Source organism: Thunnus maccoyii, chromosome 5 (genome assembly GCF_910596095.1).
Source record: "Thunnus maccoyii chromosome 5, fThuMac1.1, whole genome shotgun sequence".
NCBI classification, from domain to species: Eukaryota; Metazoa; Chordata; class Actinopteri; order Scombriformes; family Scombridae; genus Thunnus; species Thunnus maccoyii.
Window position 1 is genome coordinate 34,431,157 of NC_056537.1, and position 25,677 is coordinate 34,456,833.

General features: G+C 40.0%; 1 protein-coding gene across 1 annotated transcript in view; it reads right to left on the minus strand.

Moving 5' to 3' along the window:
* Positions 1-25,677, minus strand: part of LOC121897583 (cytosolic carboxypeptidase 4) — a 168,968-nt gene that overhangs the window by 48,834 nt on the left and 94,457 nt on the right. The window contains exons 17-20 of the mRNA XM_042412155.1: positions 25,531-25,618; positions 25,213-25,345; positions 20,750-20,903; positions 3,801-3,981 (exon numbers count right to left, since the gene is read on the minus strand). Of these exons, the coding sequence (XP_042268089.1) occupies positions 3,801-3,981; positions 20,750-20,903; positions 25,213-25,345; positions 25,531-25,618 (556 nt within the window). The remainder of the gene's footprint in view (positions 1-3,800; positions 3,982-20,749; positions 20,904-25,212; positions 25,346-25,530; positions 25,619-25,677) is intronic.

A 25,677-nucleotide genomic window follows, 5' to 3' on the forward strand; every position in this document is an offset into this window, starting at 1 on the left:
ATGCTTGATCTGTCACTCCATCTTTCAGATCAGGCACCCAACAGCTCTCCATCACTGCTGTGTTCTTCAGACTGCTCCCATCATCCACCTGCTGGGTCTCCAACATCCTTATCTCTTATCTTCATACATTTATGAAGCAAATTCACCACCAAATGTATTCTCTATATCTCTATCCATGATGTTACCACTCTGAATAAATCTTACCTCATTATATTTACACATGGCTATTATTAGAGTGTGGATGGAGCAGTCAATAAGTGATGTTTTTGTTTTTTTATCAATCTTTATTTCTTTGTTCTGTATGTGTCATTTGTGAGTTATTAAATCAGAAACTGTTGGACACTGAAGTATATATGGGTGATTGTATACATATTCTAATGCATAGTACTTCTCTCTCTGATATGACATCCTTATAAGAAGGACGATTTCATTTGTATGTGCCTTCAAAAACTGTTCCAAATCACTACTGAAAAATAAATACAGTATGTTTTATGATGTGATGACAAGTTTGGTTAGGTTTAGGGAATCGTCATGGTTTGGGTTAAAATAAGTCCTTCGTTAAATTAGGGGATGATTGTGATCAATCAGTGTTGACTAATGGTTGTAAACAGGAAGTTGAACTGCAATCTCTATTGTTTAAGTCTGATGTTTTGTTGATCCATCCAACCCGACCTCCTTCCTACATGGACTCTATAATAACTAGGGGTGGGAATCTTCCAACAAGGTGCAAACTAGGCCATGGCTTTCAGGGGAGCTCACTTTTTTACTGGGGGGGGGGTTTCTGATCTTTGAGTTAAAGTGAGTTAAGTTTATGATATTGTGCCACCACGCTTCAATGGTGATGGCAAGAACAGCATGCATGGCAGTATCTTTATTAAAGTGAATTAGTGATGAATCACCCTCATGCATGAATCATACATCAATAATAGTTTAATTTTACACATGATCCATGATGATGAAGATACAGAAAAATAGAAATGCATGGCAAAAATAGTATATTGTCAATATTTTACAGACCCCCCAATATTTCACAAATCCTGTTTTCAAGAGAGTTCATGTCTTATTAAGAGGAGCCAAGCTCCCCCTGGCTCCCCTGTAGTTCACACCCTGAATTCCAATTCTTTGGTGTCTGATTCAATTTGAATTGATTCTCGAATAAATGAATAGGGGGCACAATTTTCAGTTTCAGCTCTTTCTCCAGTATACTCTGTGCCAAGCCATTAACTAGTGTCATTCCACTGAAATGCAATATGAAACATAACTGGCAGATAAGATAAATGGTCCACAGCCTTTTTATTTAAAAAAGTTAACTGCATTATTTAATGATTTAATTAATCTGGAAGCATCTTACAGTCTCCTGCCTGTATGAGAATGACAGAATGAAGGGGAGGAGGAGGGCTCTGCTGTGTTGTTATTAATGTCATGTCTCCAGCAGTGGAGAGCAGCCTCTCTGCTGCACCGTTAGCTCCGGGAAAAGATATCGCTGTCCAAGATATTTTTGAGGTGAAACAGACTGAGCACTGAGTTATTTTCTGCACCTGAGAGTTGGTTTAAATTGTTTAATGCTGCAGTATGTGCTGGTTAGCCAGTCTTGTTTGTTACTGCTGGAGTGACGGCGTAAAAGTATTCAAAAAGTACTTCATGTTTGTCTTGCAAAGGTAATTATTTAGTCATTAAATCAAGAGGAGGAGTCTTGGGAGGAGAGATTCTATGTGACATACCTCTCTTGCAGGAACCTGCAGTCAGTGAGGGTTGTTGGCATAACATGGCGGCACCTGTTCAGCCTCCACCAAGCTTAGAGAAGCCAGCCCTCCTCTCAGCATCTCTCTCTAAGCTCCATATCTCCCACTCTTTGGTTTGGTTTGATTTGTAATTTTGCTGCCTTCAAGACTGTCACACACATTATCATTTATCCGTACAAGTAGGGACCCAAAAATTCATGGAAGCTATCGATAGCACTGGAGGAGAGTGTAGTTATTGGATTTGCCACTAGGTGGCGTATGCCTACAGCTTGGTGAAACTAAAATTGGGACTGAAAGGGAGAAGAAATCCAGGAAGAATCACAGGGGGCTCCAGACACATTGACAAAAGATGGCTGCAGGAAATGGGAGATGCTCTGGGACAAGTGTATCACATCTCAAGGAGAGAACTTTGAAGGGGATTATAAAGCTACTGCTGAAAAAATTATGATGACAGTTTTTTAACAATTCTGGAAATGTTTGGGTCCCCCCTTGTACAATTCCTACACTACTGATGCAATTGATCTCCACAACTCATGGTTATCCTTTTGTAAATAGTTCTGTTCCTTTATTTCAAATAAAAAAGTAGTAATGTGATGTTCTTAAAGCAGAAAGTCTTGAAAAGCAGGATTCATACTTTAGACTTTAAACTATGCTTCTTTCATAGAATTAAGGGCTGTCTGTCTTTTTCAGTAATGTTGTAATGTTGTGTTTACAAACACCAACTGACAAATCCTGCATAGTATACTTTTAAGAAAATTCCCTCCAAATTGTAAAACACATACAAAAGTGAAAACACAAACATAGAGAGCTATAATTGTGCATTTTTGGATATGAAGCAAATTTTGTGCCTTAATTTTTGTATGTGTATAGTCCAAAGCACAGTGGCCCCAGTGGATAAGACAGAGATATAGCTTGAATAATGAACACTTCTCAGCCTTAGAGCCTCAGGCTGAATTGATCAGAGACATTTTTTATACTCCATGTAATGACTTTTTTTCCAGTAAGAGAGAAGATAGTAAAACTGACTTGTCTTGATTTCTAATGGGAAGACAGCATGTGTACCATCATTTATTTAAATGCACCATTAAAACAGTGCAAGAGACTGCTGTGTAGGAGAACCAGTACTGTTCTCTTTGTTTTCTGACATTCTCTGTTAATGCCAAAAGAAGAATATGAATGTATATTCAACTTTGTCTGGAAGTGTCTTCAAAGGTAAACTGAGAATCCTTTCTCCACATTAAAGTGTCAGTTTTGACCCTCCACAGGACCATCCCCTCTCACTCTACCTCCAGACACTCCCCCAACTGTGTGGGATAAATCAAAAGTGAAATTTATGACACAAACTAAAAAACTACTACATTCTTTATCAACTCGAGTTTCAGAGAACACTGAACTAAAGGACTTTTCCTTGGAAAAATGAAAAGAGACTGTTTTACCACAATGTAACCTCATCAGTTTGTTTGACGAGTTAGGACAATTCTATCTATTCCAAATTCTATTTTCTCTTTCTAACCCAATACACACACACACACACACACACACACACATATTCCAAAACACATCTTTGTTTTTCACTCTGGTGCAACTTCAGATAGTCCAGACCTGTGTCTTGAATTTCTGTGTTCCCTGCCAGAAGTCTGATCCAATGTTTCCTAAGTATATAACCATCTTGTAATCTATATATTATTATTCACAAAGTAATGCCGGTCAAAGTGGTCTAACTCTAGCCCTGTTTACCCCTGGTATTAACATGTATCTCGGATGATCCAATCACAAGTGGACAGTTCTGAATACAGGTGTAAACGCACCCAAGACGCATTGAGGATGGATTGAGATCCGATCACTCAGACCACATTCGGAGGTGGTCTGGGCCGCATGTGGCCACATTAATTTAGTAGTGTAAACGCAATGCATCTTAGGCCACATTGAAGGACCGCTTACTCAACTGACGTCCTCTATTTTCCGGCAGAAGAGGCACAGGATATAAAATATCAACATCTAATCTAAGACAAAATATGTGGTGTGGATATTTCAAAAGTGTTTCTGCCTTCTACTCACGTGCCATTGATGACTCCGTCTGGGTTGAGCATGGGGATGATCTTGAAGACAAAGGCCTCCCTCAGACTCTGGGCCACTGGGTCAGTGCTGCACAGAAACTCCAGGGTGCCCTTCATTACCCAGCTGGCATTGGACTCACCGGGATGGACACGGCCTGTCAGCACGATACAGGCACGATTACCTGGAGAAAGACAGATAGAGATCCATCATTGTGCCTGTTGATATAATCTATTTGGAGAAATAGAGATCATAGAGTTTCAGCATCTTGCCAGGTAACATTACTTGAAGTTTTCAGGGATCATACCTGTGGAATCGTGGCTACAAGACTGCTTCTAACCCCCCACTTGTCAATCACCACTCACTACAAAGCTGCATCTATATTGTTATCTGGTTTCCTGTTTTCTCTGAGTGGCTGGCACAATTCAATTATCCAGATCAGGTCTTTAATTAAAGCTGTGCTGACATTGTGTCCTCTACACCCATCACAACAATCTAATAAGCCCTGTCAGTGATAGTGACAGCTGGGCAATTATATCGGCAACCAGAGGTCATGAGTGATAATTGTACTGTTGTGCAAGGGTCGTCATTAACATTTCTGAGTGTCAGTGATTACAATGTGAATGTTGAACAGATAGCATGCCAACAGATGGGACAGTGTGTGATAAGTCAGGGTTGTTCGAACTCAGTGACAGTCTGCTACTGCGGAGATACTCAAGTGTGTGAATGAGCAACATGTGGACAGAGAATGGTCTGTCCTGGTTCATCTGTAATACTGTAAATGGATTGTATTGCAGTTGTCAGTTTACAGCTAGTTCTGGCTAGTATAGATGAGGGATTATTACAATTCTTCAGACATGTTCGAAGTGATTTTACACAAAGATTTTCCATAATGCTTAGGATCCAGAATCACCTCCAGCTCAGGTCAGTCAAACCTATTTAGAGACAGAGCGACTTCCTGTTTCAGCCTTAACCTGCTGTACATACTGTAGTTGTGTGTTTTCCTGTGCAATGAGGAATTTCTCAACATGTCAGGTATGTTCACTTTCAGTTTGACTTCCAAATAAACTGCTTCACATAATCTAGATAAACTGTCTGATCCTCTGACCGCTGGCATTCAGGCTCAGACTTTGTTTAAGGAATGTCACAAAGATCAACACCCATATTATCTCTGTGTGTCCAAGATAGAGCATATAAAAATATGTCAGTTTGGAATCTGTTGGAAGCACCTGAATCCAGTGGTTATCTGGAAAAATAAAAACATATCCAAACTTCTGAAACACAGCAGCATGGTGTGTTAATTGTGATGTAAAGTCACTGGTATGTTCCTTGGAGGCAGAGTCCAGTCGCACCTACTGTCCTGCCAGTGTCACACGGGGCGGCTGTGGCTCAGGAGATAGAGCGGGTTGTCCGCTAATTGGAAGATTGGTGGTTCGATTCCCGGCATGTCGAAGTGTCCTTGGGCAAGATACTGAACCCCAAGTTGCTCCTGATGGCTGTGTCATTAGTGTATGAATGTGTGTGAATGGTTAGTTCCCTCTGATGGGCAGATGGTAGCCGCTGAACCCATTCAGCGTATGAATATGGGTGAATGTCACTTGTAGTGTAAAAAAGTGCTTTGAGTGGTTGGAAGACTAGAAAGGTGCTATACAAGCACAGTCCATTTACCATTAACGCAATATCCCTCGGTTTGATTCCAGCCAGGGTCCCTTGTGGCATGTCATACCCATCTTTCTCTCCCCTTGTTTCCTGTTTGCCTCTTCGCTGCCCAATAAAGGCAAAAATGCCAATCAAGATAATCTTAATAAATAAAAAAGGACATGTTTGATGCAGGTGAGTTCAGTCATATCCTGAAGTCATTGAGCTGTATATTGTTCTGGCTGCATCATTTTCAGTAAATCCTCACATTCCCTTTTCTCTTGGGAAGGTATCATTGCCTCAGTTTCATACCAGCACAGACAGCAACAAAACTGCAGCTTTGCAATATAATAAGACATTTAATTGACAGTGATTTCTTTGTGATATGGCAAAACAACAGCACACACTGAGGACAGAACAAGGACACACTGATAAAATACTGAAAACATTTTCAGGGGATAGTACCAACAATCAGACACAGGCTGTTTAGAAAAATAAAAGTGTTCAACTGGTAGTGGAGAATAATCTCTTTTATTTACTGTATATAAAAATGTATGGATTTATTTTTTGTTGTCCATATACAAAAATTAATATACATTGAAATTTTGCCTCAGTGACATTTTTCCACCTTTTTCTGTTCTATTTATAAAACTGTCAAAACAAGCAAGTACTGAGAGTTGTTCAGTGTTCCAGAAACCTCTGATGTTTCTCTACTTGAGATCAATTTGACTTCAGGCCATTTCCACACTGAATTATTTAAAGAAGTGCTTTGACAGTCTTTGACCTGATTTTTATCTGTCTCCGAAGCTTGTCCCCACAGAGATGTTGAATGAACAATTTTTACTGAGAGCACAAGAGACCATTCATGAGTGCGTACGTACAGCAGTTCAAATCAGCCATTGAGTATGTGGCCCAGAATGACAGCGCCAATGAGCTCAAAATTGTCCTCACAGCTTGCACACAGTGCTGAGACCCTCATCGTGGCATCTTGAACCTTCTATCAAAAGATAGCAGCATGGCTGTCATTGTTCCAGGAGCAACAATGACAAAGCAGTCATCCAGCATATGACCCATTATCATACTGTATTTTCTCTAATAGTGGCTGGTATTCAATTAAAAGCTGGGTCTCCAATAATGGTCGGGGGTGTGGTTGACATGAACAAATAATGGCCGGCCCCAAATACAGGCCAGGGAGGTCAGGAAAAAAACAAGGGTGGGTTAAGGCAGTATTCAGACAAAATCAGGCATTGTGGCGCACAGCTGCAGAGTTGTACGATGGTGTGAGGGGGTGTGGGCGTGTTTATTTGTGCTCTAGAACATAACAGTTGTGAAATAATCAGATAATGTTTTATTGATCTGATTCATGGCTTTTTTACTACCACTCCCTCTCAATGTTCACTCATTAGCTCGCTCGACCACAGTTGCTCTCTCTCACTCATTGGTGTTCTCGTTTCTCTCTCTCTCTTTCTCTCCTCTTTTTTAAAATTAGTCGGGAAAACCAACAGCAAAGCCAATTCATTTCAACATTATCAAATGAAGAGAAATGTCCCTGCCCTCTTCCTGTTGACTGTTAACGTAACTGTTACATAACATAGCTGTAGTTAGTAGTAACGTACAATTGTCACAAGATGGCGGTAGCTATATTTGAAGTACCATATGGGACCTGTACAAGTGTCAGTGACTAAATTTCCCACAACACCCATCCCACAACACAGAGTGCACATGGTGCCCACCAGGAGGAAATTTGATGTCAAATTCAAAGAGAGAGTTTTGCAGTATGCAGAGGAAAATTCAGGAGAGAAAGCTGCAAGGCATTTTGACATTGTCCCAAAAAGAATCAGGCACTGGAAAAAACAGAATTGTGAGCTGCTGTTAGCTGACAAGAGGAGAGCACGGCTAGCCGGAGGTGGGAGGAAGAAAGTTAGCTTGGAGCCATAGAGATGACTTTCAGAGTGGATTTACTCGGTGCAGGACAAACATAACCAGGTATCAAGAAAAATTATACAAAATAAAGCGAAGGAGATCTACCCTTCAGTGAGTGATGGAGGCAAGATGTTTGTGACTAGCAGTGGTTGGCTACAAAAATTTCTACAGTGCAACGACCTCTCACTTTAACGTCGCACCACCATGGTCCAGAAAGACCCAGATCCTCGCTGCCAAGGCTGACGGCACCAAATTCAAGCCATATATCGTCTTCAAAGGGACTGTTCATGAAGTGAAGGCAATGCAGCAGTAGATCTCCTGTGCAGTGATCACCACATCTGTGAATGGCTGGATGAATGATACTCTCACCGCAGATTGGCTACAATATGTGGTGGGAAAATTCAACTTCACTCCGCAGCTCCTGGTGTGGGACTCATACCATTGCCACATCAGTGCCGCCACCAAAGCTGAACTGAAATGTGGCTACAATATCACAACAGCAGTGATCCCAGGAGCCTGCACTTAATATATCCAAGCCCCTGATGTGATGTGGAAGCAGCCCTTCAAGCAGAGTCTGCTGATACCTACGATCAGTGGATGGCTGGGGACACAGATAAAGAAAACACAGCTGGAGGTAACTTAAAAGCCCCCACCAGCCGCCTGCTTGTGCACTGGGTTGTCACCGCCTGGGACAAACTGAATGAGGATATGATCAGAGTACTCAGAGTTTGTGGACTGTCTGTGAAAATTGATGGGAGTGAAGACATCCTTATTCTCTGCTTCAGGGAGGGACAGCCCTGCGCTGCCGGACGGGAGGCTCTCACCTAGCTCCGATAGCGGGGCCAGGAGAACAGGTGCCAAGCGGCCCAGGATGAGGAAGATAAAGAGGAGCTGTTTAATAATGAATAATTGTTCTTGATGATGATGAGGAGGACAATGTTAATGGTGAGGATGGTAATTTTGAGGACGAGGAGCAGGATAGTGACCACTTGTAATTGCACTGTTTCATTTATCAAGGTAAGCTTCGATTATGTTTGAGTTCAGATTTTGCTTGCAGCTCAACCTGATTAGATATTTGATTGTGCTGTAAACTGGCGATTGATGTTTATCCAAATTTGGTTTTATGTTGGCACACAATATCCTAATTTTTGAGTTTGGATTTTGCTTGCAGCTGAATCTGATTGTCATTTTATATTTGATATTTGTCTGTGCTGTAAACTGGCTTATTAATGTTTATATCCGGCATACTTCAGATTTGTTTTGTGTTTATATGAGACTGGGCGTATTTACCCTCGGGTACGTGACCGGTCATACTTCACATAAGTTAAATTGAAATGTTTGTGTAATGTTTCACAATAAAAGTCAGGAAATGAAGGCATTATGTCCATGGGCTTTTAATTTTATCAAAAGCATAATGCAGGAACAAAAATATAACAGCGTAAATAGAAGCAGATCAGAAAAGCAGGAGGTTTCATACTAAATTATGAGCAAATATACTTATCAAACAGAGGGAAATAGAAATAAAGGCCTCTCTCTAAAATAAGCCTACTTCCAATAAAGGCCTGGTACCCTCTACAGTTGAGGTAAATAAAGGCCCCGGCCACTATTAGAGAAAATACGGTATGTACTTCTGTTGCCTTGTGGTTCTGAGGTTACCACACTGAGATGGAAGGAATCACACCAACATCCTTCTATTGCTACCATCTTCTGTGGTGGGAAACTGACACAGCAGTATGTATGTGATATGATGGCAAAAACTGAGTCACACTGCCTCAACTGGATCCACCACAACCAGAAGCCCAACAAAGCTGAAAAGTACAAGGTCATTGTTGATGCCCTCAACAGTGATGGTGAAGTGATACCTGGATGCCTGACCATCCTGCCGCCGCCAATTTATGGATCACCACAGCGGTATGCCAAGGAGTTCCAGGATGCGATGGCCTTGGTCCGAGTCAAGGGAAAACCTGACTTCTTCTTCTTGACCTTCACCTGCAACCCCATATGACTGGAAATCACAGATCACTTTTTAAGGCTCAGCCAGCCAATCAGAGACCAGACATCATCGCTCAAGTGTTCCACATGAAGGTAGAAGCCCTCCTCACAGACCTCCTAAAGCATGACATCTTGAGGCACATGGATGCCCATGTGATGGTGAAGGAAACACAAAAGTGCCATCTTCCACATATCCACATGGTGCCTCATGAGAAATCCAGGACCTCGGCCAATATTCGTTAGGTCTCTGCTGAGATTCCTAACGAAGACACAGATCTGGAACTACATTGCATTTTCACATCACACATGATTCGCCGTCCATGTGGGGAATGGAACAATGACAGCATGGCAGACCAGAAGTATACAAAGGATTATCCCAAAGTCCTGTGAGAGAACACAAGCTTCTCTGCTGACTCCTATCCTCTCTACAGGAGACGAGCAGAAGCAGCACCTGGTGCTCCCATCACGAAGACCATCAGAGGTGATGTCAACACATCAGTCAACAATGCATGGGTTTTGCCTTACAATCCATGTAGTCTACTCTAGTACAATGCTCACATCAGCCTTAAGATTGCGTGTGCTGTCACCAGTGTGAAGTACCTGTGCAAATATCTTCAAAAAGTGAACAGATCAGATGAGGTGATACAATATGAACTAGAATGGTACATTACTGCATCTGAGAGCTACTGGCGCATGTATGACTCCCCCATTCAACACAAGCAGCCACCAGTGGAGATGCTGGCGATTCATCTGGATGAGCGGGTAATTGCATTCAGTGACGAAGGCGCTGCCACAACCTGGTGGACTCAGACCACCTTACAGCCACACTCACGCCTTTTTCAAAGCCATGATTCTACATCCAAACATGCCCCATGTTGTGTATCCAGATGTGTTTCAACAGTTCACCTATGTGCAAAAGTGATTTCAGTTGCAGAAGAAAAGACTGAGTTCTCAATATGATCAGATGGCTGATTGGTGGACGACTCCCCATGATTGCCTTAAACCCTCATACTGCTGAGTTGTACTATCTCTGCATCCTACTGTACCATGTGTCTGGGCCAACATGCTTCCAGGACCTCCGACATATTGGCCATAGGGTCATGTAAACCTATCTGGTAGCCTGCATCATGCATGGCATTGTTGACAATGACCAGGAGGTGGATTCTGTTATGGAGGAGGCTGCAAATGTTGCATCTGGCCTGGCAGTGCATGAGGTATTTGCCAACATGCTGTTTGTTCTCAGAGGGGAACACTTAAAGTTCTGGGAAAGGCACAAGCATGTGCTGCATGAGGACTTAATGTGCACAGCAGGTGTGAATGATGATGTTATTGTGACTCAAGAGCTGCTTGAGCTGAAGGACCAAGTTGAGAGGCATGGCTTTATGCTGAGTGAGAACTTCAGCCTCCCTGAGCCTGATACAGTTTATGTCCAGCGTCACATACCCCATATCTTTCAGCACAAGATAGAGCACAACATACTCAAATCACTGAGAGAGAGGATCTTCTTAATGATGAGCAGTGTGTAGTTGTCAAGACAGTGATGGAGAGTGTGGAAAAGGGACTTGGCAAGATAATCACAGTTGATGCAAGTGGTGGGACTGGGAAAACATTCACATTGTCCAACATCCTTGACAAAGTCCGAGCACAGGGCAAGGTAGCCCTTGCAACAGCTGCAAGTGGCATTGCAGTGACCCTACTGCCTAAAAGGACCACCTTTCTTAGTAGGACTAGTGCCTTCTCATTCCCACTGACGAGCCTACTTGCAACGTGAGCGAAGATGACAGTACTGCAGCACTCATCAGAATGATGCATGTCATGGTGGTGGATGAAGTGTCAGTGATGGATCAACACGCATTAGACGCTGCAGATCACATTCCAATGGCTGCAGGGTTCAGAGAAGCCATTTGGTGGCATCACAATGGTATTCAGTGGTGCCTGGAGGAAGATCCTTACCATTGTGCAACATAACATGGTAGCAGCACTGAGATTGTAAGAAGGTGCTTGAAGAGCTCATGCCTGTGGAGGAATGTTGAGATTCCTTGTCTTACTGAAAACATGAGGATCACTCTCACACAACTTGTTGAGGGAAAGATTCCGGTGGTTCCAGAGGAGGGTGAATTTGCTGTTGAGCTCAATGAATCATTCACTCTTCTCGGTGAAAGACTCAAGAACAATGTCAGTTGGGTGTATGAGGGCATTCAGACCAACATTGCCAACCCCAAATGGCTATGTGAGCATGTCATATTGTGCGCGGCCAACTCTGTCGTTCACCATGTAGTTGATATGGTGAACGAGTACATGGCAAAGATGTTTCCAGGAGAAGAGCATGTTTGCAGCAGTGTGGACATAGTGGAATCTGAGGGTCACCATGTGTACCCACCTGAGTTTCTAAATACCCTCTGCCCATCTGGTATGTCTCCCCATTACATCACTTTAAAGGTGGGAAAAAATATTTCATCTTCATAAAGTGAGATATTAACAGTCCTAGAGTGAAAATTACAACAGTCTGGCTCAAAATTTCTGCCATGATACCTCGCTCTGGGATATCCAATCTGCATCACATCGCAAGGCACACTGGGTAATGTAGGCCCAGCGAGGGCCCTCCTCCCTACGCCAAAATGGTGACAGAAAGTTGAAACTGAAAAAGAGAAAGTTGAAATTGAAAAAGAGAAAGTTGAAACTGAAAATCGGTGACACTGAAAAAATACTGATAGCATAAAAGAAACCTGTCACTGACGAAAGACAGACATGAAGAAAAAATCTTAAGATTGACATTGAAAAACACATCATCATGCAAAAAATATCAATATAAAATTTGATAATAAGATTGAAAGATTGTAATTTTTGAAAATGCCTGTGTTTTATTTTTCAGTGGAACTGTTTTCAGTGCCAATATATGTTTCTTTTTTCAGTGCAGATTTGATTTCAAGGCCAAATTTTATTTTTGGTGCCAAAATGTAAATGTCACTGTTCTGGCCCCATAGAAGGGCAGGTGGATGATTTTGAGAGCAAAACAGTGCGTCCAAGGTTCGACAGAAAGATTTCATTACAGTGGGTTAATGTTGAAGGTGGACAGGAGTCCACATCAAGTTCACTTAATATATATTGTCAAAGTGCTGCTGAATCTCTATTGCTTTATTGTAAAAGTAATTAAGAAAATCCTTGCATCTCCCTGGGGAAGATTCAAGTGGCTGGCTAAACGGGGGACCAATAACAGAATTTACAGTTATAAAAAAGATTCTGGGATTATGACCCTGTTTCACAATCAGTTCTGAAAAAGAAGCGTTCCTTGCTTCTTTGATTTTACGTTAACATTAAATCTTTTAAGGAAGCAAGGGAGACACTGAGTCTATCCTTTCTACCATTTTCGTTCTGCCCTCCTGCATTGTCTCTTTAAAATCCTTACTTCTTCATTTAACCATGACAGAGAGGAAAGCTTCAGCTTTTTATATCTAACTGGAGCTATAGAATCTAAAATATTTGTGCAAGACCTGTTAAAAACACTAACAAGCTCCTCTACTGTGGGGGCATGTTGTTCACTGGTAGGTCTATTAAAAAATGTGTTTGAGGCAGTGAAGGCTTAACAGAAGCCAGGAATAGTGTATCTAAGGGGCGGGAGCGAATCACTGCGGTGATTTTAGGGTCAGGGGAGAGGAGTGGAACCTGGAAGAACACTGTGTTGTGATCAGAGACAGCAAAATCAACCAAGTTCACATCATCCAGACAGAAACCATGTGAGAGCACATGGTCAAGAGTGTGCCCTTTGTCATGGCTGGGGTGCTTCACATATTGGGTCAAATTAAAAGAATCTAAAAGTTTGATAAAATCAGACATAAATGAAGAAGGGCAACAAACATGAATATTAAAATTGCCAAGAATAAGAAATTTAAAACACATAAAATGGGCAATTTATTCTTTAAAATAAAACTCTCATATGTGGAGAAACAGCCAAGCAGGACTGGAGAACAACTAAAATCATTTCTGTGTGTTACTACAAGGCTACCCCCTCTATTTGTCATTCGTGGGCTCATTCATCAGGATTTATACAGGACTCAGTGATGATGAAAAAGTCAATATTGTTGGTGGTGATATAATCCTGGCAGATAAAAGACTGATTGGCAAGGGATCTTACATTGAGTAAACAGAATTGAGCTGATTCAACAACAGGAATTGAGTAAGTAGTTTTAACTGTGATGAGATTGTTTCTGTGTGGACTGTGAGGAGATTTTGGTATTGCACACTGCCTTTCAGTGATCCTAACAGGAATGAATGAATTAGTGAGGGAGACAAAACCAGCACCAGCAAGACCCACATTGTCAGCGACAGGGCTATGAAATACAGAGCCAGGATGCTGAGCAGGGTTTTGTTGGGGAAACCATCAGGTAAGGCTAAAAGCAATAAAACTAATAAAATTAAAAATCAATTTTCCTGTTCCTTTTCTGTTAGGATGTAGTCCAATAAATTTAAACAGGTACCACTTCATCCAGAGTGAATCAGAATGACTAATAAAACCAAGTCCAGTTGCAGAAATTTTTCATCCACAGGTACAGATTAAAAAGATGGCTAAAATGTTCAGAGCTCTTGGTCATGGTGGGAGTGGGACCAGACAGGACATACCTCCTCTCCAGGCTTTCAACTGTGAAGACTAGAGACTCAAGTTCATTATGCAGCTTAATAGAATAGATGACAAGGAGTCTGATAAGAGAAATACCAGAGCCCAGCCATAAAAAGTGACTGCATTCTTTGGTAATACACCCCGAACTTTTCTTATTGTTTAAGAATGAATATTGTTTGATTCAATGTTAATTAAGAATGTAATCATCTTGTAAGCCAGATAATGTCAATCAAGAAGTTTTTTCCACCACAAGGGTCCAACTTTGGTATTTCAAATGTAAAAATTGACCAAATTATTTTAATGTGATAAGTGCTTTATATTACCATGCAACAACATTACCTCCCAGTGACCACCCTTAAGGTGAGTTCATGTAAGACTGTGCTTGGGTTTCACTTCTGTTATCTCTCTGTATAAAGCAAGGAATCTCTGTTTGTCTGTCTGTCTGTCTGCATGAGAGAGGAGGGGACGACATCTTTCTTTGTATGATAACATTAAAAGTAAGGCTTTGTTGTGAGTTTCCTGACTCAGTGACAGAGAGACAGCACTGGAAAGCTTTCTCAAAGAGAGAGAGAAAACCCGTGAATAACAGAAATACAATATTATTTTCTGAATGTTTCACAGCGGTTATGTTAGAAAGCACAAACAAACAACCATCAAAAACTCAACAGGTGATTTACTGTGGACACAGACGCTGTTTTGGTGCAATTTGGACATGCAATATGTTTAATATTAATAAATGCTGAATAAACTAGTGAACAGCGAGTAGCTCAGCTCCATGTCTAAGTGCAGCGGTGGCTGTTTGATATAAACACCATCACATCCCAATGGGGTGGGGCTTCTGGGCTCTGACTTGCTGAGTGGTACAAAGATACAAGCCCTGCTCAGTTAAACTGCAAGAGAGAGAAGAACAATCACACATAGGAGAAAAAACAGAAGTGGAGGAAGTAAAACAGACTTTGCAACTTTGGGGTACACAGGAAAGGATGTCTCCTGGTTTGAGACAACCAGGATACACGAGGATCTCAAACTGCAGAATCATAATCAATAAGGGCTAAAACATACTCAGTCTTTGTTGGCACTGGTGGCTTCTTTCAGTTTATTTTGACTCAACACAGAAAGACAATAGACAGGATGACAGAGAAAGAATGAGAATTAAACTGGAGAAATAAAAAAAATAGTTCCAGACAAAAGAATGTGAGAGAGCGCACACAGTGTGACAGAGGGACCACCCTAGTCCAGCTTCAGCTACCTTGAGGCCATGCATGTCCTGCTAAATGAGATTATGTTTGATAATTAACAGCTTTCAGAGATGAGCTGTGATTGCACTGGAAGCTTTTTGAAATTAGAGACAAGAGGAATGAGGCTGCTTTGTCTAATCCATTCCCACTGAAGAAAAAGCTGGTATCTCCAAGAAACAAGTGAAAGATAAAGAGCAGAACTCATAGTTTAGGCATCATCACAAACTATTTTTAACACGAAGGGGAAATTAACGGTTTCACATATGTCAGTATGAGTTTATGAAATCAAAACATAGTTTTCACTGAAATGCAAGGTTACAAGGAGTTTTTCATTCAATAGGATATACTCTGCAGGATAAAGTCTGGACTAAACTAGCTAACTGTATATAAAGTAGTGTAAACTAGCTCCACCTCCAGCAGCTACAACAGTAACATGCTGCTCTAACACTGATGCTTCACTATTAATAATCTAATGATGTCATATGTAATAATATATCAGTCAGAAGGACCAAACCACTACTTTTACTGCAATACTTTAACTACATCAAGTTCATAATACTTTACTTTTACTGTAGTAGGACTTTTCATGCAGGACTTTTACTTGTAATCGAACATTTTTATATTGACGTATTGGTACTTTTACTGAAGTAAAGAATCTGAGAACTTCTTCTGCCTCTGCACCAGGGTTAGCAGATACTAAATGCACTGGATGAGCCACAGCCTGAACCCATCACAACTATACGCCTGTAGAATTTTTTGGTGATTCTAAGTTCTAATACTTAAGAATTCACAACAGAGATATCTGTTCCATCAAAAGCATGACTAAAAGATGTGGCTGCGTCGCAATTCTGCAACCCAGGCTGCCCTTGCAGCTCAGCTTCTGTTTTAATGTCCACTAGAAATGTTTCACAAGCGGAGCCTCTGTTCTTCAGGAACCACATTTCTAATATAGTTCAGAGATGTTCTGCAACATTTTTCGGGTTTTACAAGCATGTTGAACACATGTTTACAGCTAGTTTAGATGGTTACAGATGCTTTGTGACTGTAACTGAATATGACAACCTTTGTTGCCTATAACTTCCTCTGTGATCACTCATTTTAACTGTCAATATAGCTGATCTCAAAGCACAGGTGCTGTCAGGTACTTGTGTTTTTGTTCATTTTTTTCATGACCTTATCTGCAGCACACCAGCATGGTAATGACTGCAGGTTAACATTATTAGTATCTATGAGCAGTGATGAAATTTCACACTTGTGCTGCATTAAAACACAGTATAGGTGATCACACCCTCCAGTTTTTTCTTAAATTTGCCATGAAATCCCTATACAATGTTATATAATCATAATAATATATTTGTATCATTTTGTAATGTTAGGATTGTTATTTATACTGTGTCAGATGAGATTCTATGTTGTTTTTATAACTGTAGTTTGTGAAGTTGTGAGGTGGATGAAATAGAGACCACGACTTCAACAACACAGTACATTCTCAAAAATTACTATTTAACTGAGGCAAAACACAGTGAACTAAAATAGTATCAACCAAACTGGACATTGATAAGTAAGGTAACTGGTGATTATTGTAGTTCCATTTGTATTGTATTGCAATGCACAGATATTTGTATTTTTCAGGTTACTCTCACGACACTACCTACAAGTATTAATGTATGATTAGAGTTCGATTAGAGTAAGCTGTTCAGTCAATATTCTATGAACTGACTGATTCATGTTAACAAACCAAATCAATAAGTTTCATAAAAACGGATTAATCTGAGGAAACACACCTGTTCATGTGAACATATCTGCTTCCTCTGAGAAGTTGAATCAGAGCAAAGGCTCATATTTAAACATTCCAATTAGATTGTTTCATATTAAAATGCATGAGTATCAATGGTGAAATCAACCAGTTATTTTCAATTCCTGAAATGCTGACAGTGTTAAAGAATTTGCAGGCAAATGACAAGATGAAATGGCATAATTTCTATGTGCAAATGCCCAGTGTGTAATAGAAACTACAGTGGTAGGGTATAATATTATGCTAATGTGGATATGCTATGATGAATCTCATACGCTTTTCTCCTAAACAAATTATTTCTTTATATTTCCAACTGCTAAGGATCACTGAGTTTCAATTAAGCACTGAAAAATAAACAAAGTATGGGATATCTGTCTCTGTCAGGATGGAGGGCTGGCTGTTTGTTTCCTTTTGTCTGCACACACACACGCACACACACCTGCATGCTCTGCACAGTGTGTTTGTGTGAGCATACACACAGCTATATATTCTGAACACACACACCAACACATACACACACACACACACACACATTCCATTAACTTGCTATCAAACAGATGCTTCCTTGGTTATATAAGCTACAGCACTCTGACCCCTCGTCTCAGCTCATCACACACACACACACACAGACACACACACACACACACACACACACACACTCATTCACCAGTTTAAATTTCACCAATGAAAATCGATGAAAGTTATTTATTGATGAGCTTTTTTCAAAACAAGAACAAGATAAAACTAAATACAAAGTAACCTTTGAAAACTGTAATAAAATGTTTTACATTTTTCGTCAGTCGATAAAAATCTAATAGTAATGTAAAAGACAGATGAATAGACAACTGAATCATTATTGTTTTAATGTAAAGACTGACTGAAGGGGCTGCAGCATCTGTGGAATCACACACTGTAGCTCCTGAGTAGGAAAACTGTTTCCTCCAGTAGTTGATTTAGCTGTTTGACCTGTTGCACTACCGTTACAGTTATTTATGACTGGTAACTTGGTTCAATTCTGAGTCCACATCTTCAAAACTCTTCACACAGTCGACACAACAGTAGCAATTATGGAGCAAACTGTGACACATTTGCATTGTTTTCACACAGAAAGCATTCAGTGACTACAGCCTTCAAATGTTGTGAATACTTTAGAAAGAAGGAATGCTTTTCTGCAGAGGAAACGGATCTGCTCGTGGGCAAAGTGAAAGTGCACAATCCATAACAAACACACGGACCCTCCCGTGGCCCCAGACCACCAGTTTAAGATCCTGTTCATTAATTTGTTGCAAATGTATTTCCGTTTGTTTTTTGAAAGGTTTATTTTTTTTAATGACAGCTTTGGTTTCTTTAAAATCGTTTTGTTCAGTCGTGGAGTAACAGGTCAAATCAGCGGGGTTTTAATTGCTGAAAGTATGGAAACCTGATCACTGTACTCTATATTATTTCTATATTTCAATATTTGTTAAATATTGTTTGAAAATTAAATCATTAATTTTAATCGTGTAAAGAATCATTAACACAGTTATCAGGACTTGATCAGCTCTCCAAGGTTCTGATCCTGCTGCTGGCAGCAGCTAGAAGATGTGCAGATTTATTTCCTTTGTTTAATAATAGTTTTCACCTCATTTATTTCTTCATGTGTTCCTCATGTCATCATGTATTAATGTAGCAAGAAAGTCGATCTGTGTCTGATCCTTTGTTGTCCACTTGTTTAAATACCTACATGTATTGTCACAATTTGGTCAAATAATTAAACAATTTAATCTAGTCATTACTGCGATTAGTTAATTCTGATAAATATTATAACATGTAAATGGACTGTACTTGTATAGCTCCTTTCTAGTCTTCCAACCACTCAAAGTGCTTTTTACACTATGAATCACATTCACCCATTCACACACTGAATGGGTACAGGGGCTACCATGCAAGGTCCCAATCTGACCATTGGAGGAAATCTAATCATTCACACACATTCAAACACAGATGAAACAGCCATCAGGAGCAATTTGGGGTTAAGTATCTTGCCCAGGGACACATCGACATGTAGACTGGAGGAGCCGGGAATCGAACCGCTGATCTTCTGATTAGTGGACGACCCGCTCTACCTCCTGAGCCACAGCCGCCATGTATTTTTAAAAATATGTTGATGTACACAATAATAATCGTTCACACTGTAATCCTTTTATTTGTCATCTTTTGCATGTCTGTGCGCTGCCGCACGTCCTGTATGTGTAAAAAGCAGAGTGTACACGTGTTGTGCACCCGCCTATGTAGCTGCATATTACTGTCTTGATAATGCACCCTTAAAATAACAGTGAAACACTGTGCCAGTGACTTCAGACCAGGTTTTTGTTGGTCAATCGTGCAATTGCTTTCCACTGCCTCAAGATAGCAATGCACCAACAATGTGCCTAACCACATCTCATTTTAAGACCAACATGCTCATGGGCGCTCAGAAGGGAGCAAGTGCATTTGCTATTTACACAATGTGGGTGCTGGATGGGAAAATGACAACTGCGTCTGTCTTAAACTAGCAAAGACTGTGCTAGTTTGGCGCTTGGCGCCGCTTTGCACCGGTGTAAGATAGGGCCCTGTGGATCTGCAGCAAATTTTACACGTTTACATCCTCACTTCCAAACTCAAAGCAAAAAACAAGACGTTGGTGTTAGAAATAAAGCCCACTGAAAGCTTTCCTGCTGCATTTCTATGACTCGTTCCTGTAGATATACTGTAGTACGTTCTATAGAGAGCTACACATCTGACTGTACTCACACAGTATTCACATTTCTGACACTAACAACCAGGAAAAAACAACATATACACAATAGAATATTAAAAAAATAGAGATCACAAAGTCATTTACAACTTCAATTGTTAGTGTTTTTTTCTTTAATCTCAGTGTGTTCTGAATGACAGTGAGTTGTTGTATTTGAGTCTGCTGGAAGGATTTGCTGTTGTGTGTAAAATGAACTGCTATTCCCAGCAGTGTGTTGGTAAAGTTGAGAGTTTTGAAGATGTATTGAACCATGCATGTAATCAATTGTAAAAAACTGTAATAAGAAGCATCTTGCATTCAGTAACGTTCTGCCTTTATCAGTAATTATATCTGACATTAGAACTTCTTGGAAGAAACAGATTTATGGGATTTATTTTTATCTTATGAGAATTAGACAAGAAGCAACAACAAAACAGCTCACAAACTGGCAACATGGCCACATTCATAAAAAGCTAAGCTAATGTAACATTATCAAGTTAATCTTACTTTCAGTTGGCTATCTCTCCTGTTGCTATCAGAAGGAATGAGTCAGTTCTAGAATTAATATTGGCAGTCAACCATCTAAATCTTCCTCTACATGTTCTCTAAAGAAATATCACTACATTATCCCACGTTTGAGCTTCTCCTCTGAAGCTGAACCCAGACAGTAACAGGATTTTAGTGAACAGGTTAGTGAATGATCAGCTGCTCTGCAGTGGAGGGCATAGGTAGCTGTGCTAATGCTAATGCTAAGGAATGTTCTGTTCAAACACAGAGGAGAGTCAGTCTGCTGTGTTACTGCAGAGCGCAATCACATGGACAACACTTCTTATAACCATGGTAAATGTACACAACAAAGATGGCAACGGTGAGAAATGAAAATGAGAATAAAATGTCACAGATGACAGCCAGACTAAATACTGAAAAACTAATACATTTTTACAAAAGACTGAAACTGAATCAGTATCAGTTGTCATAAGTAACACTGGTACTCACGCAGCTGGTGCAGATCTTTCCAGCCCCTGCTGGCAGGACAGGCAGTGATGGTGACCACTGGACACGAGTTTCCAGCCAAAGAGCAACAAAGAATCTGCTGCCGGAAAAACACCTTGGCAGGATCCACTGATTTCTGCAGCACATTCAGATGAGCCTGACAGACACAATATGTATACAAGAGTGTATATGAGTACATGTGTAGGTTCTGATGTATATATGCATAGATGCTTTAAAGCTCAATTATCAAGATGTAATATCCACCATGTTTTCTTTAGTTTAGTCTCTGTTCCCAAAGACATCTGATTTAAAATGAAACTATGATGACTGAGAGCTGAATTTCATGTGTTTGGGGATAGTCACATCTGTAATGGACAGTTTGGAACACTGCAGCAGTGGCTGGTGATTATTTACCAGTGTGGGGCTACAGGCACTGAGGGTTTCTGCTTTCACACTTGCATTGCTGTCTTGCTTGGTGCACTAAAGGAAACTGTTTTCTCAACAATTTAATTAATTTATTTATTCAGAAAAGTAAATACACTTCATCCAACAGTTAAGCTTGGCTACTTAACTGTCTTATTTCTCACCAATAAGAAGGATTCTCTGGAAAACAACAACAACAAAAAGTCTTGGTTATCATATTCTGCTTTTCTGCTTAATACTTAAAGGCCTCCTGCTTCTGTGATAGTTGCACTGATGCAAATAGTCCATATAAAAGTGCCAACAGCCTACAGTGAAGCCTTTGGACCCTATTTTATACCTGGCGCAAAGCGGTTTGCTAGTTTAAGATCAACACAGTTGTCATTTTCTCGTCCAGCGCCCACGTTGTTTAAATAGCACATGCATTTGTGCCTGTCTGAGTGCCCATGGGCGAGTTAGTCTTATGAGGTGTGGTCAGGCGCATTGTTGGCGCATTGCTATCTTGAGGCAGCAGAGAGTGATTGCGCTATTGACCAACAAAACCCTGGTCTGAAGTCAGTGGCGCAGTGTTTCACTGTTATTTTAAGAGCGCATTATCAAGACAGTAATATGCGGCTACACAGGTGGGTGCACAACATACACTCTGCTTGTTACACACACAGGACGCACAGCAGACATTTAAAAGATGACAAATAAAAGGATTACAGTGTGAACAATTATTATTGTGTACATCAACATAATTTAAAAAATACGTCATGATGCTTAGTCATAATATTTATCAGAATGAACTAATCGCAGTAACGACGGATAAAATTGTCTAATTATTTGACCAAATCATGGCAATATACGTAGGTATTTAAACAGATGGACAACAACGGATCAGACACAGATCGACTTTCCTGCTACATTAAAACATGAGGACCTGAGGAACACATGAGGAAATAAATGAGATTCCTACTTACTACTTGGCAAATGCGCCATTATAATAGCAATCCGCCAAGCTACAAGAATACCTGGCTTTTAAAGGGAGATGACACTCTGATTGGTTTATTTCATGTTACGCCCAAAAACACACCCATGATTAATAAGGAGACTATGGACAACCCCTTTGAACCATGCGCCTGGCGCTTCAACCACTTTTTCCGCCGTTAAACTAGCAAAAGTGGATTTAGACACACCCTAAATGCACTTGCGCCATGTGCCTTAGACCGTGCACTTTAGATTGTTAAATTAGGGCCCTATGTGCCATTTTGCTATTGACTACTCCTTTTTTGTCGTGTCATGTCGCCATCTGCTGCACTCTACCAGTGAAGCTAGCATGGCTAATACTGTGCTAATGGCTGCATGTAGCTTTTGTGTCCTATGGGCCTAGATGTTCAGAAAGAAGTTGAGTAAAGTCAGAACTCAGACTACCGCAATGTGTCCCCCTCATCTGGTAACACAAATATTAGACCTGATGTAATACAGTATTTCCTCCACTGAGAAATAAAGAGGCTAAATGTCTCAATCAACATGTTGACAGCATGAGAAATACAATATGTTACAGATTTCCTCTTCTGGGCTTTTGATTGGCCACTCAGCCAATCACTCATGAATCCCATTGTTTAATTGGTTTTAGGACGCTGTCATCTGCATATATTTTACATCCATTTACTTGTATTGGATGGAGGCAGATCAGGAGGAACTAGTGTTGAACTAGTGTGTATTGCAGGCTTGGAGAAACAGTATACTATGAGAGATTCATTTATGCAGTTCATTTCTTCCAGTAGAACTTCATCTGTAGTAATATCAAAATGCTTAAAAAGTAAAAACTATTTCATATGTTCAAATATTTAATAATAATTTATTAAGCTTGCTGACTCTGAAGTATCTTTGGTGGGGGGCAGCTGAGATACTATACAGTCCCCCAGTTTTAGGACAATGCAGCAGAGCAATTATCCTTTACATATTAATATTTCAAACAGAATGTTCAGTTATTCTGAAGGTCAGAATGAAGGCAACAAAAGTCTGAAACAAGTGAGAGGTGAAAATGGCATCTGTAATACAGAGCCGGCAGCATCAGCAGGGATCACACCTACAGTCTGCTGATGTCCAGACAACTCCTGTCCCCTAGGATTGGAGTGCTATGCATGAAAAATTATTCCTACACTGTTCATCTAATGTGGATGAAAACAACCTTGAATTGAACCTGCGAGTCATCACTTTAACCTCCTAGACATTATTATATTTCTGTCTTCAGTCTTTGGTCTCTGATCCATATGGTGTATTCAGTGCACTTTTTCATCCTACATAAACAATAATCTTTTTTTACATGAAATGATCCAGAAAAGATTTTCTCTGATCACTGTTGCAGTGGAAGGCAGACAACATTTATTCTTTAATATACACATTTTCATTCATCTGGTCCCATGCAGGAGTGACTTGTTGGCTTTGTGGTCACCTCTTAATGTTTACTGTTATGTGGCAGCAAAACTACAAAATCAAATCAAAATGACCATATTGGCTACAGGAAATCAGTATTATAATTAATGTCCCATGACCAGTACACTGATTTCCTGATTACATTTCCATACCTGCATGTTTGTCTGAAAGTTGGCAGGAGGAGATATGTGCATACAAATTATTTAAATAATTAAAGAGCAACTTTTGAGGTAAGCTACATCTATGTGGACAGGGACAGCAATCCATTAACTTTAACCTGCAGAATGAAGATGAAAAGAAGGCTCAGGCTAACATCTAGGGCCTGTATAACAAAGTGAGATTAGTGTGTGAGCCAGTTATCTTTGGACTTAAGTTAGGTTTTCTGGTATCATGGAGCTGGTAGATCACCATGGTAACCTGCTGCATGACTAACCTGCTCTAGACAGAGGATCAGATCAATACTGCCAACAGCCCAACTAATGACCAATCAGATCAATGGAAAAACTGAGTAATCATTCATATATTTTACATATACATATGTACATATACATATTTATTATATTATTCACCTTAACTCTTATTATTTTCTATTTTCTGTTGTGTCTTGTATGTTTTCAATGTTGTAGCACTTTGAGATTCACCACGAATGAAAAGTGTGGTACAAATTAAATGCATTATTATTATCATTCTTATTCTTATTTTTATTCTTATTCTTATTCTTATATGGGAATGAGAGTTTCAATAAAGTGACAAGTAATAAAGAGCAATAAATATTTTATAGATCAGAAAAATCACATTGCTCTCTATTATGGTGCACACAAAAGAAACATTTTTACACAATCATGTTCCCAGTGTGGATTAAAGCAGAGCTTAATCGGATTATAGCATAATGAATAACAATTGTGTTTGCCTTTTAACTGTAGTTAAGTAAGTGAGTGAGCTTCTTTCATTTCTTACAGGAATACTGACAGAGATTGATTCAGTGTTGATGCTTTTACATTGTTATTTATCCCTTCAGCTTAAGATCTCATCAGGTGACAGCCAAAAAAAAAAAAAGAAAAAAGGAAAGGAAACTGTGTTTGGAGCTCGCTTTGTGATACAGGCCACATCTTCTCAGACCCAAATCAGGTCCATGATTCTATAGAATCTACAGACACACAAGTGACATTTTAGTACCATGTTATAGATGCATGCCATTTAAAAACTAGCCTGGTGCATAGTAAGGATGTGAACTTCACTCCAGTTATATGACAGGTATTATTGGAGTTTACAGTCTGCATATTGTTAGTTTGAATTAGTTGCAGCAGGGGCTGCAGAGCAGCAGCTGGACAAACTACCTTCACCAGAAATACCACCAAACTATTTGTGTGTTGAGTGACAACATTAATATTCAAAAGGCTACACATGTACATTTCAGAGGGACACAGAAGAAAAACAGGGGCCAAGAATGTCTTTTATTCCCCCACTGCACATTTGTTGTTTATATAATTTACAAGTTAATGTATAGAAACTAGGAGGTTTGTGTAATTTGAATGCTTCATTAGGCAGGCAAGAGAAAAGAATGTGTTAAGTGTAAAAACTGGAGGTATTTGCAAATTCAGTCAGACAGATGAATGTATCAGTACCTTCAGAGCAGAGTATGTGTAGGGATAATGGTAAGCCAGGTAGCAGACATCCTCATTGTGTTTGAAAGTGATGGTAAAGGTCAGAGTATAAAAGGTTGTTCTCCGTCTGCCACGAGCTGGACAAAAATGGTTTCTGGAGGAGAAAATAGAAGCAATAACAGACTATAAGTTATGTTATGTGCTGATAAAAGGTGCATCATTTTTGCATTGCACTTAAATTGTCATTCAGACTCTGAAAGCTCTTTGTCATTGAGCTCTCTTTCCTTGAGGTTTTAGTGTATCTGTAGATGAATCAATATTATTGCGCTTCATTCATACCTGAAATAACAAATTTCAGCTCCGGTCCTGACCCAGTGTGGTCTACCTTCCAGAGCTTCCCTTACTGAGTACAGCACCGGCTGCATTCCTGCACATACACACACACACACACAGTCAGCCACATGGAACAGACGTGGTGTCTTTGTT